We start from the raw sequence: 14,318 nt of genomic DNA on the forward strand, positions 1-14,318 counted from the left end.
GATCATATTTCTCCTCTCTTGTAGAGAAGTATTGGATGACATTTTTAGCTAAGTGGTTATTTTTAGCCTTATTTTAGCTGTTTGAAGATGAACTATATCAGCAAGTTTAAGTATTAGTGATTTTAGAAATAAGGAGTTAGTATGTTCTCTGTAGGCGGCATTATGAATTATCCTTTCTGACCTTTTTTGCAGTACATTTAGTGAGTGAAGATTGCTTTTATAGTTATTAGCCCATATTTCCACACAATAAGTAAGATATGGTAGAACCAGAGAGCAATAAAGAGTGTGGAGTGATTTCATTATTTTAGTTTTACTTAGGTTCAAGGACAATCTATTATCATCAAACCATCTTTTTAGTGTGACCATTTCTTCTCTGACCTTTTTAATGATTTCGTCTGTATTCCCTCCAGAACAAAAAGCAGTGGTATCATCCGCAAATAATACCAGCTTTAAGTCTTTTGTGACTTTGGAGATATCATTGATGTACAAGTTGAACAGTTTTGGTCCCGGTATTGACCCCTGGGGAACTCCGCACGTAATATATGAACTTGCAGATGTGTATTCTCCTAGCTTTATGTATTTTTTACGCTTTAAAAAGGGACTGCACCTATCATTCACAATCCTTATGTGAAACATGAACACATTTCTTTCCCTTCTCTGTGCATCGTAAAAAATGTTTACAAATTACTAGTGAATGAATCCTATACTTTGCGTAAGAATGTTTTTACACACGCTCTATGCAGATAGTAATAGTTTGCTTTGGAAGATATCAGAAAGAGGCAAAAATGATGACCGGTCTTTTCCAAAGTCAGAGCTGATGTGTGTGACTATCTAGTTTTGATCCCTAGACGACCATTCATGCATTCTTAAAGGGATTGCTGTTAAGAGGCGGAAAAAAACGATAATTAAAATAATGGGTAGTTGTAGCCTGAGCTTCCATTTTTCTGTTACTCTGCCCGCTCTGGCCGACAGCAACCTGTTTTGTCCAGTCAATCAACTATTGATTGATCACCTTGTCGATGGCCTCCACGTCCTTTGGATAGCTGCGGTATTTTCTGTTGAATAGTCACATAGTTCAAACTGTCAGACCTTTAGTGATAACGACTGAAAGCAGCTTTCCTGCTCCCATGTACGAATGTAACCTGGGATATTCAACATCAGGAAGGCGGGCTCTGTGGATGCGCATGCTTTCAACATTACAAGGACGCCAATTCTGTCAAAAATAAATCGGGCAGTGGTCAAAAATGCAAGAACTTTGGAGAGAAAAATAGTGATCCGAGCAAGTACTCCCGGATCTTTGCAAAGATGGATGTCACTGAACTGGCTTCCACTGGACTTGATGTTTCACATAAGATTACGGTGAGGGATCTTCATCATGGAGGATGGGCTTCAAGGTCATTGTTGAAGAAAAAAAAAAACATTGCTCTCACAGAGGGACATCAAAGCTTGACTGAAGTTTGCCCGAGAGAATTTGAAGCATTGGGTTGAGTTTTAGAAGTCAGTCCTTTGGTCTAATTATACCAAACTGGAGCTGTTTTATGATATGAATGCTGTTGTATTTGGCGTGGGAAGGGTGACACAGAAAACCTTGTTCAGGTGCATGAGACCATGAAAACGACAAAATGATGTTTAGAAGAATTAACATCGAAAAGAACTTAAAGTTTAGGTCGTAGCTGGGTCTTCATTGAAAGACACCAAAATGATGGCTCTTGAGTACGGAGAATCTGTGGTGGGAGCTCAAAGTTAGGGTCCATGCTCAGAAGCTCAACAATTTGGATGATCTTGAACAATTTGGAATGGAAGAATACGCTAACATCCATAACATAGCTAGAAACTACCAGAAGTAATTATTTAAAACTTTGAAGAAGGAAAGGCTTTACTATTGACTGACATTATTTGATTATTATTTATTGAATAAATTGTGTTATTTACCTCCTTAATAGTCATCAGAATCAACCGATTCACAAGTAGTTATACATACATTTTTATTTTACATTATATTTTATTTAACCTTTTTGATCCCCACAATGTGTGGAGGAGTGTAGCGTGCAGAAGGTGACATTTTACCTATGTTTACCCATGTTCTACTGCTGATGACTAAAGAAGGGAAAAGGGTAGAAACAAAGGCATTTTTCAGATGAAAGACGGCAGTCTAATCTTTCTTTTGGTAGGGTCCATGTTTTTAAAGCTATAGAACACAATATTCTGTGTGTCTTGAAAGGTCAGACAAAATTGACTAAAATGGCAAAAAAATGTCTGGGATCCATTCATTCATTTTCCTTACGACGGTCGCGGGGGTGCTGGAGCCTATCCCAGCTGTCTTCGGGTGAAAGGCGGGGTACACCCTGGCCAGCCAATCACAGGGCACATATAGACAAACAACCATTCACACTCACATTCATACCTATGGACAATTTGGAGTCGCCATTGGATTGTGGAAGGAACCCGGAGGCTCTCCTATCTGTGAGGTCTGCGCGCTAACCACTCGACCACCGTGCAGCCCAGGGTTATTTTAATAGCCAATTAATCGGTCAGTTATTTTTTTCAATTAATCTATGAATCCGATTGAAAAACAACATAAAATAATTCCGCCTCTTAGAAGCAATCCTTTTAAGAATGCAAAAATATATTTTTTCCTTCCCCAAATCATAGCAAAGAAGGACAGACACGGAAACTGAAGTAGACAAGTATAAACAATCAACTGAAAAACACAATAAAAAACAACTAAAAACACTCATTCATTCATTTTCTGCCAATTATCCTCACAAGGGTCACAGGCATGCTGGAGCCTATCCCAGCTGTCTTCGGGCGAGAGAAGCGGGGTACACCCTGGACTGTTCGCCAGCCAATCCCAGGGCACATATAGACAAACAACCATTCACACTCACATTCATACCTATGGACAATTTGGAGTCGCTAATTAACCTAGCATGTTTTTGGAATGTGGGAGGAAACCGGAGTACCCGGAGAAAACCCACGCATGCATGGGGAGAACATGCAAACTCCACACAGAGATGCCCGATGGTGGAATTGAACCCTGGTCTCCTAGCTGTGAGGTCTGCGCGCTAACCATTCTTCGCCGTGCAGGATTGAATGAGTTAATATTCTACAAATCTTCTAATATTAACCTCAAACCCTCGTGACATGTCTGCTCGAGTACCACCTGTATTGGCGTCCTTGCCAATGAAATACGACAAGTCATAAGAAAAATCTTAGTAATAAGAGTCATAAGAGGCAATCTTTGAAGGAAGGTCTGACTAATTGTGCTTTTAAAAGGGTATTTTAACTAAGTGGTTGTTGAAAATGACAATAATGTACCTGCTGGGACGACTTAAATAGAGCACAGCAAGGTTCTAAAGTCATCAGTGCACGACCTACAGCTCATGTCATTTTCAAACATATGACAGTATAAACTCAGATTTAGTGTCATAAAAGCCTTTTATGGTTTCTGCATGTCGTTAATGGTTACAGTGTGCGTCTGGCAACGTTTCATATCCGAGCCTGTCTTTATCTTTAATGTCACACCACTCTTTACTGACAAGCGTTCTCTGACTCTGACTTTTCAAAACATGGAGAGGGAAAAAAAAGGCCTTTTCTTTGTTAGTGCATGTGTGTTCTGGCGGGAAGCCATGTATGCCATTCAGATCAAAGTTCTCAGGTCAGTGGGTAGAGTTTCACACCAGCTAAACGAAACCCCTCTTCACTCTTTTTGGCTGTAACGCCGCAAAGAAAATTGCTGAAATTGTGGACGTATTACTCAAATTATGTCGTAAAAAGATATGATTCTTTCCTTTTTAACATTGTCTTGTGATTCAAAGTAGCTAACGGAGGAGCAGGATTAATATACCAAAGTGCATCTGGCACAAACCCACACATCCTTTATGAGCAGACACGGCTTCTGTTGCCTTTAAAAGATTACACAGAGTCATTTTACAATACATTATAATTTTTGCTGCTGTCTTTGTAAAAGCAGAGGTCTGGACTTTCTTGGAATTGAATGTCGTTATTGTTGTGGTGGAATGGGAAGTTCTAAATGTGTATGTATTAGGGATCGACCGATGTTTTTTTACGAGCCGATACCGATTTTTTTCCATCACCCTTTTGCGTGGGCCGATATTTGTGGCCGATACTGCTTTTGCTCCCTCAATTTACATTAAATTGTAAATTTTAATTTACATACAAAAAATTACTATAGCCACATTTTTCTCTTTCCGAATGACCTTTCCAAAAGCAATGGTATACATGGAAAGGAATATTCCAATGGCGTGTCTACATGCGCCGCTATAATCAACCAGAATAGTCAATGGGGCATGCGCAGTAAAGCGTAAACACCAACATCACGTGATACCGACTTCCTCCAGTTTTTCTTTCACTTGTTGGAATAACTCCGTATTGCCAGTTTTTCCTTCGTCCTTCGCTGAAAGAACGCACCCGGGAACAGGAAAAGATAAAGTTCAATCTTGCTAATATTTTATAATTAAGCTCGGCACATGTTTTATATAGATATGTATTTTCTTTTTTAATAAAACTAGACTTGTGAATGGCGTATAGAAGGGTTTAGATTCTGTTCCACAGATGGCGCTAATGCATACGAAAGCTGCTTGCCAACCGCCAATAAACAACAGAAGAAGAAGAACGCAGTCTGACAACTTTCCGTTTGAGCGGGTACAAGATACCTCAATCGGATTGGGGAAAGGAATATTCCACCCCTGTGAATCCCATTATATATTCATTCGGATTGGCACTTTTCTTTCGGAATGAGGTGTATACAAAGGTTAGATTCTTTCCGTTTGAGCAAATAACCTGAATGGAATTGGAATATTTGGGTCCATGTATACGTGGCTATTGCTAATGTTCAATATATGGGATCACTGCATTGACACCACACGGCCACTGTTTAAGCCAGTAGGGCTGACATATCGTGGCTGAGACGTGGCTCATTCCGTGTGGAAGTGGTCACTTCTTTGTCATTCCTCCCCACTCTACTTGCTAGCGGTGGCTCTTATTTGACCCCTTAGCCTGCACAATGTCATGTAAACAAAGAACAACAGGAATGTAAAAGTAACTATCTACAGGGATGTAATTATGTTAAAACCTGTATTTAGTAAGTCATAAACAGGATTTATACAAAAATAATCAGTTTATTAATATTGAATCCTACTTTGGGGAAATTTCTCACAGTCGGACCTGGAACCAATTAACCCCAATATTAGTGGGTTCATATTATCAACTGGAATTATTAACGAAACCGTTCCAAACTCAAACTAGCATCGTCCTCCAGGTTTTTATTAACTATACAGGCACCGTTTCAGGGTACATTTTAACATTCTTTATGAAACTAAGTTGATTACAGTATAATACTATATAGGTATAAGCAAATTTAAGATAAAGCTAAATTACCCTTGGATGCCACAGGGGAAGTGAGGAGGTGGAACTGCTGTCAAGTAAATAATAAATAAAATAAATCATTGTTAAAACCTGAAAACGATAAATGGGAAGATGCGTGAGAGTTGGTTCCTACCAGACTACCAGTGTTTCCTTATAGAATGCCCACTTCTTCTTAGATATTACTGTTCCCCTTACAAAAGGCCAACGATAAATCAAAACCCACTTGTGTTATTTAATTGTGCAGATTGCTCACGGAGTGATTTTGGACTTAGGAGAGGTTCCTCTCTGCCTCAATTCAAATAAGGGGATGTAAAGAAATGATGGGACCCATTTGTCCAGTCTGACTTTGGTAATGGTAATGGTTTTATTTCATTTGAACATGCATCAGATTACAGTTGAATGCACCCCATAATCAGTTCACAGTTCCACATGTCCAAAAGGAGTAGGAAGAAGCAAAGCTTATTAAATCCTACCCCTCCATCTGGTACTTTTACAATCAGTAACTGTTACATTTGTTCACTTCCTTCTTTCCTAATATAGTTTAAGGTTTTTTTTTGTCACGTATCGAAGTACATATGAGGTGATATGAGCATCCAATGACATAATGGGTACCATAGTAAGTGTCAATATAGTGATATGTATAGCACGTCATGACTGGTTCAAGACTCTTCATCCTTGTATTTAGCAAACATCAACTGCTTGTATTGTTTCTTGAATTGGCTCATCGTTGTGCATTGTTTGAGGGTCTTACTCAATCCATTCCATAGTTTGATTCCACATACTGAAATGCTATGGCTTTTTAACGTAGTCCTAGCATATAAGTGTTTCAAATGTACTTCTTCCCTGAGATCATTTTTCTCCTCTCTTGTAGAGAAGTATTGGATGACATATTTTCATCTATTGTGATCCCCAGAAATGTATTTTCCTTCACCCTTTCAATGTTTACACCGTCTATTTGTATTTGTCCTTTCTGCTGTTACCAAACAGCATGATTTTAGTTTTTAGGTTCAAGGACAATCTATTATCATCAAACCATCTTTTCAGTGTGACCATTTCTTCTCTGACCTTTCTAATGATTTCGTCTGTATTCCTCCAGAACAAAAAGCAGTGGTATCATCCGCAAATAATACCAGCTTTAAGTCTTTTGTGACTTTGGAGATATCATTGATGTACAAGTTGAACAGTTTTGGTCCCAGTATTGACCCCTGTATTTGATTAGTTTAATGTGTTAGAATCCCTAGTCCAGCGTTTGCTCATTGACAAATACACCAAATACAGTAGTTTGACCATTACACCCAGAATAAACACTTTTTGATCATAAAACCATACAAGCAGATTTACCTAATGAAACAAATTCATGAACATGAAATCTTTTACGTGTGTGCGTATGTATGGGGGGGGTGGGGGGTCAGGTATGTTAGCTGGTATCCGAGCAACTGTGGAATTATCCACTTAGGTTTAGCCATGATCCAACAACCTGAGGTTTTTCACACTTACAAAGAGCATCTCCAGTGTTCCTCTCATAAAATGCTAATAACCATAACCATGCTTTCAAAGCTGACTAAATGGGTCTGACTGGCTGTGACATTAAGTCATGATTGTGATTCTTTTATATATGTAAGATTTTTTTAAACTTTCAAATGATGCTTTCATTCCTTCATTTCATTTCATTCATTGTCGACGTGGTGCCAAAAACTGTAAGATGAAATTAGAATCAATGTAGGATGAAATGATGTGTGCAGTGTAAATGATGTGCAGTAGAAAACAACCATCTGTCGAACTGTGCACCGGAAAATGTATCAAATTTGCTAATTCTGCTTCACCGTAATGTGATGTGCACACAAGTCATAGTCAGATGCTGCATGAGAATGGGATTTAGTGGTACATAAGGGTCTAGTGTCAACACGGAGGATTCTTGAAAGACAAAAGAGACTTAGACAGGCCACAGCGAGCAATAGCATTCATACTTGATTGTATACACACACACACACGACCACGCAACGGTGCACACACACACACACACACAAACATTCTTTTCAGGCGATGGGCCAACGACGACAAGATAAAAAGTTGCCTCTGGCACTCTGTCCCTTTTTTGCCCAAACATGCAGCTCAGTAAAGGAAATGCTGTCAAGATTATGCTGTTCAAAAAAAGGTTTTCATCATGGGAGCCTTCATGTCTGCTGTTGTCAGGACTTTCAAATAATGGGATTTAAATGCAGCCAGATCACACGGTGGGCCGACAAAGCAGATACAGTGACAAAGTGCAACATAGTGATGCCATGAAATTAGGAAAGTAGATAAAGACGCCCGTGAAAGAGGGGGTAGATAGAACATGGTACAGAATCGATACATGACATAGTACATTTCTAAAATTATTCTATTTCTAAAAAAAATTCTAACTCCTTATTTCTAAAATCACAAATGCTTCAACTTGCTGATATAGTTCATCTTCAAACAGCTAAAATAATGCATAAGGCTAAAAATAACCAATTAGCTAAAAATGTCATCCAATAATTCTCTACAAGAGAGGAGAAATATGATCTCAGGGAAGAAGTACATTTGAAACACTTCTATGCTAGGACTACGTTAAAAAGCCATAGCATTTCAGTATGTGGAATCAAACTATGGAATGGATTGAGTAAGACCCTCAAACAATGCACAACGATGAGCCAATTCAAGAAACAATACAAGCAGTTGATGTTTGCTAAATACAAGGATGAAGAGTCTTGAACCAGTCATGATGTGCTATACATATCACTATATTGACACTTACTATGGTACCCATTATGTCATTGGATGCTCATATCACCTCGTACTTCGGTACGTGACAAAAATACAATTAATTTTTTTTTAACTTAAACTATATTAGGAAAGCAGGAAGTGAACAAATGTAACAGTTACTAATTTTTAAATTTTTACATTTTTACATTTTTAAATTTTTACATTTTTACATTTTTACATTTTATCTAATCTAAGTTTTAAAATATGGGCATGGAACATGTGCTCGCTCTTCCCACCAGTTAATGATAACAAGAACTTGGCACCATATGTTAGCCATATACAGTAGTGATGCCTTCCTAATTTATTTACTTTTCTCACATTTGTCAAATTTATATGTTTCAGATCATCAAACATATGTAAATTTTAGTCACCAGTTATAGCCACCAGTTATTAATGATAACAAGAACTTGGCACCATATGTTAGCCATATACAGTAGTGACGCCTTACTAATTTATTTTTGTGACATTTATATGTTTTAGCTCATCAAACATATGTAAATTTTAGTCACCAGTTATAGCCACCAGTTATTAATGATAACAAGAACTTGGCACCATATGTTAGCCATATACAGTAGTGACGCCTTCCTAATTTATTTTTTTTCTCACATTTGTCACATTTACCTGTTTCAGATCATCAAACATATGTAGATTTTAGTCACCAGTTGTAGGCACCAGTTATTAATGATAACAAGAACTTGGCACCATATGTTAGCCATATACAGTAGTGACGCCTTCCTAATTTATTTTTTTCTCACATTTGTCACATTTATATGTTTCAGATCATCAAACATATGTAAATTTTAGTCACCAGTTATTAATGATAACAAGAACTTGGCACCATATGTTAGCCATATACAGTAGTGACGCCTTCCTAATTTATTTATTTTTCTCACATTTGTCACATTTATATGTTTCAGATCATCAAACATATGTAAATTTTAGTCACTGACAACACAGCTCAACACAAAATGCAGTTCTTAAATAAAAGTTTTTATTATTAAGGGAGGAAAAAATATCCAACCCAACATGGCCATGTGGTTGCCCCTTAAACCGAACAAGTGGTTGGGCCATCCTTAGCAGCAACAACTGCAATCAAGTGTTTGTGATAAATTTTAATGAGGAATTTGTCATTCAGCCACATTGGAGGGTTTACCAGCATGGAAATGTCCAGCATCTCACCAGGATTCAGGTCAGGACTTCGACATTCCAATAAATTTCTTCACTCTTGAAAGATTATTTCCCGTTCAGACAAAGAAACCAATTCATTCGGAAGGAATTTTTATCCAAAATGAGGGAGCTGTGGTCAAAGGTCTGACTAAATGGTCCTTGTCAGCTGTGTGTTTGTGGTTCAAACCCTCAGGGTTTAGTGGTTTATTTTAAAGACTAATTCACCCAAAGCAATTGTGGTCGCTAACATCCAATGTAATTTTCTGTGTTATATCTTGGTTATAACATACACTCTTTGATCAGTGACAGGTTTTTAAGATTGTGACAAAGGCAGGACAGAACAATAACAGTTGTCATTTTCAAAAAGCATACTCCCTCAGGATAGGCTTAGCTACTGAGAGAGAATGTCCTGTGGGAATCAGGGCAGGTCGGTCATCAAAAGACAATCACGTCGGTCCACTGAACCACGCTATGCTTAAGTTCTATCAAGCGTAATTGACATGAAATACAATTATATATTAAATACGCATCACTGGAGAACGAGTTCATCTAAATGCTGCCAATGGATGTTTCAGGTTGCCTTTACCTGGGTCAGGAGTGCCGTCTGGTGATCCACTATGAGCACGGCTTCTCTGTGGTGGCTCAACCCAAAGTCCAAGATGGTGAGAATAGGGAGGAGGCTGTGCAAGTGTTCCTGTCCTACCCCTTTGAAAAACTGAGGATGTCGTCGGACGATGGAGTCCGGATGCTGTTTCTTGACTTTGGAGGAAAAGAGGGGGAGATTGTAAGTATTTGTCTTTCTTTCAAAGTTTATCCAACTCTGTCGATGTCTTAGTTCAAGTTCCTCTATGTATTTATTTTGTGCCAGGGGGAGGCTTTAATAAATTACTTGCGAGAGGAGCGATCGCGTTAAATGACACGTTTTTACTACTAGTCAAGTACTAATGACTTTGATTTTGGGATTATTTTGAATCTTTTTATTTTATTTTTATTACGACATGTGTTGGTTATTATCAAGAACTTGCGAGGAGCTCACATTCAGTTACTTGGCTATGTTATACACGTGCATATGAGTTTCAAGGACTTTCAAAAACTCTTAAATACGCTTGTATGCTTGACTGCGCTCAATTTTGTTGCATTTAGCTGGTTTCAATTATTTCAAGTTCAGTTTTACAGAACAGATAAATACATGGATCAACATTTCAGTCCACCAGTGGGGGCCTGACAGAAAATAACTGAGAACCACTGGCCTAGTGTGAGTGCAACCTCAGTTGTGCCTAAGGGTTTGTTTGGTACTGAATAATTATGATTCATCTAATTATTCCAGGAAAGCAAGTTGCTGTTTAAATATGCACACAGACACATCAATGTACTACATTTCTATGGGCTCAAACAAATACTGGCGGTAATGTAGGCACTTTTGATTTCTGTGTGAACCGAATCGCAGATTTTGCCTATAAAAATGGAATTTATTGTTAAACACAATTTGTTAATTGGTTGCAGTAAATTTCCACAAAGTAGTATTCATATTAATAAATTGAATATTTTCATAGTTAGAACACGTTTATAGTCACTTTTACAATCAAATTATTTGTTTACACCACATTAGCCACGTTTACATGAGGAGTTTTTCTCTTTCCGAATGACCTTTCCGAAAGCAATGGTATACATGGAAAGGAATATTCCAATGGCGTGTCTACATGCGCCGCTATAATCAACCAGAATAGTCAATGGGGCATGCGCAGTAAAGCGTAAACACCAACATCACGTGATACCGACTTCCTCCAGTTTTTCTTTCACTTATTGGAATAACTCCGTATTGCCAGTTTTTCCTTCGTCCAGTCTTGAAATTTGGTTTGAATCAAAAACAAACTTTCCGCAACAGTCCAGTGCCGATTGCTCACCTTCTTTTTTAATAAAACTGGACTTGTGAATGGCGTATAGAAGGGTTTAGATTCTGTTCCACAGATGGCGCTAATGCACAGGAAAGCTGCTTGCCAACCGCCGATAAACAACAGAAGAAGAAGAACGCAGTCTGACAACTTTCCGTTTGAGCGGGTACAAGATACCTCAATCGGATTGGGGAAAGCAATATTCCACCCCTGGGAATCCCATTATATATTCATTCGGATTGGCACTTTTCTTTCGGAATGAGGTATATACAAAGGTTAGATTCTTTCCGTTTGAGCAAATAACCCGAATGGAATTGGAATATTTGGGTCCATGTATACGTGGCTATTGCTAATGTGCAATATATGGGATCACAGCATTCACTGCAAGGCACAGCATGCTAGCCAGTTAGCCTCCAGTTATTTATTCTAAACTTAAAAAAATAGTTTTCCAAAAACACGAGTGTGAGGGCATGACTCAAAAAGCATACACTCTTATTGTGCGAAAATAAGTATAATAGGTACAAAATGGAATAAAAAAAAATGTAGAAGAATCTGTGCGAGAGGCATTAATTATGTAGTGAAAGTTGAGATATCATACGATTATAATCAACAGAGCAGGTTCCCCATTGTAAATGTTCAGTGAATATAGGACAAAGAACACCAGAAAGGCACTCGCCTCCGCCAAGGTCTATAGCGACACCAATAATTTAAATCATATTTGTTACATAAATTACAGCATAAGTGTATTCAAGTTATAAGAAGGTGCTCTGCCAAGTCTCAAGGCTGTTTAGGAAATAAACAAGCACTATTCACACCAAAAGCTAAGACAAACAAAAAATAAAGGGAACACAAACACCTTTATTCATGTTTGTTTCCCAATGTGCACCACAATTAAATAGGTTTTTGTTAGCTGTGTGTTTCCCCCTTCCACAAAGTTTCATGATAGTCTGTAATGCATATTTTGCAAAGAAACTGACACAAATACTTCTGACTGAGGTGAGGTAAGAGGTACAGTGGAAAATGTCAGTACTTAATTCCAGAATAGCTCCTGGAAGAAAAACCCAATAACAACCCAAGAACTGTCCCCTGCAATAGTTTGAATCTGTTTAAATCTGAAGTCTGGTCTTGTTTCAGGGGTTACGCTCAAGCGGTCCGAACAAATTACTGTCAAAATAAACACCACAACTGCCACTGCCTTATGTAATGTTGGCATTTTCTTCTTTTTTTTTTTTTTTTATCACCCGGAAAATCTGCTTCGGTGCGAAAAAGACTAGCACAGCTTCCGGCAACACTCATTTTTCCAGAAAATTTCCCTCATGTAATTCAAATGTCGACTGGTATGCTTTCAGTACCAAGATTGTTTAGACAACACCGATGTGGATAGAAACAATTAAATGTATTGGCATTATAACATCTCAATGCAAAATGAAACATTCATTTTCTACCGCTTATCCTCACAGGGGTGCTGGAGCCTATCCCAGCTGTCGACCCTGGACTGGTGGCTAGCCAATCACAGGGCACATATAGACAAACAACCATTCACACTCACATTCATATCTATGGATAATTTGGAGTGGCCAATTAATCACAGGGCACATATAGACAAACAACCATTCACACTCACATTTGGAGTCGCCAATTAACCTAGCATGTTTTTGGAATGTGGGAGGAAACCGGAGTACCCGGAGAAAACCCACACATGCACGGGGAGAACATGCAAACTCCACACAGAGACGGCCGAGGGTGGAATTGAACCTGGGTCTCCTAGCTGTGAGACCTGGCCACTGGTCCACCGTGCAGCCCGCAAAGTGAAACATGATATACAAATTTCAGTCACATTTTACTGCTAGGTTAACAGTGGTGTAATCAAAATAGCACATTTTTTCCCTAGCACAGTTGTCAACAGGGCTTTCTGAAAATCCCAAGGCACTCATGGGTTTGGCTGATGGCCTATTAGCTAAACTTTTTGAAAGACAAAATCTGTTGGGTTTTTTTTTTCTTCCTCATGTTGACTTTAGTTTCATTATTTGGCACTGACACTGTCTGTTTCTAAATCTGTCTCTCCACTTGACTGTTTAGCTTCCCCGCAGAGACATTTGGATTGAACCAAACAAATCTAGTGATCTGAAAATGAAACTGAAGCACTGCATGTTTGCACTGTGTCATAAAGCACAATGCTGTTTTATGCGCCATTCAAATAGCAGCAAGCTAACATGTTATCATTAATGTTTACTTTTTCATCCGAGCACAACGTGCAATGGCATTGTACAAAAGGGGTACAGTCGTCACTTTGCCACTTAATGCTTTGAATATCACGGATTCAATCTATCAAGTTATTTCATGGTTGACTACGGCCTATTATTAGTCCGAAAATATGCAAATTTGACACATTTGTGACCACATTTTCAAGCATAAAAGTGGCTAACTGAACTAAAATACAAAATCAAATACAAAATCCCTCGTCACTTCACAGTTTGAACATTGTTCTGTCACTCTGTTATGATTAAAAAAAAATCATTCAAAAAAAATCAATCAAAATTATTAGTCAAATAATATTAAAAGACAAGTCATATGGAGTGTTCTACACTGTCACTAGGTGGCAGTAATGTTACATTGATGAGACCCCTTTACATTACCTTAACTTGCACTGCATGGTTAAAAAAAAAAAAGTTCTCCTCATCCTGTGTGGAAGTGGTACATGTTTTGCTCCTTATTTTGTCCTTCTTCGACAAAACTGTTTCTTAAGTTTATCAAATCAATAATATAGAGGCAAATTCGTTAGCTCAGTCGCTTGCTATGTTTCTATGTTATGCTATGCTATGTTGCTATGTTTCTTCCCTGTGGAGATCCTGTTGCCTGCACATAGGCGTTGCACAATGTGGTGTAAACAAAGGCAGCCGTAGCCAATTAAGTGACAAACATCATAGTGAGGATGGATGATAGTCTGACATCATTTTTTTTAATGCCATAAAATCAACCCATATTATGTTCAATGAATTTTGCAAATGCTAACGTGTGCATTTTTATGTCTTATTATCGCTTATCATTTCTACTATTTGACATAATACGAGTGTAAAGTGACTATAG

The 14,318-nt window shown here is 38.2% G+C and overlaps 1 protein-coding gene across 1 annotated transcript in view; it reads left to right on the forward strand.

The window, feature by feature from the left end:
* Positions 1-14,318, forward strand: part of sntb1 (syntrophin, basic 1) — a 63,435-nt gene that overhangs the window by 43,221 nt on the left and 5,896 nt on the right. Inside the window, exon 7 of the mRNA XM_058085381.2 lies at positions 9,915-10,123. Within this exon, the coding sequence (XP_057941364.2) occupies positions 9,915-10,123 (209 nt within the window). The remainder of the gene's footprint in view (positions 1-9,914; positions 10,124-14,318) is intronic.

Source organism: Doryrhamphus excisus, linkage group LG17 (assembly GCF_037039965.1).
Source record: "Doryrhamphus excisus strain RoL-2023G ecotype Guam linkage group LG17, RoL_Dexc_Guam_v1.1, whole genome shotgun sequence".
Lineage (NCBI taxonomy): Eukaryota > Metazoa > Chordata > Actinopteri > Syngnathiformes > Syngnathidae > Doryrhamphus > Doryrhamphus excisus.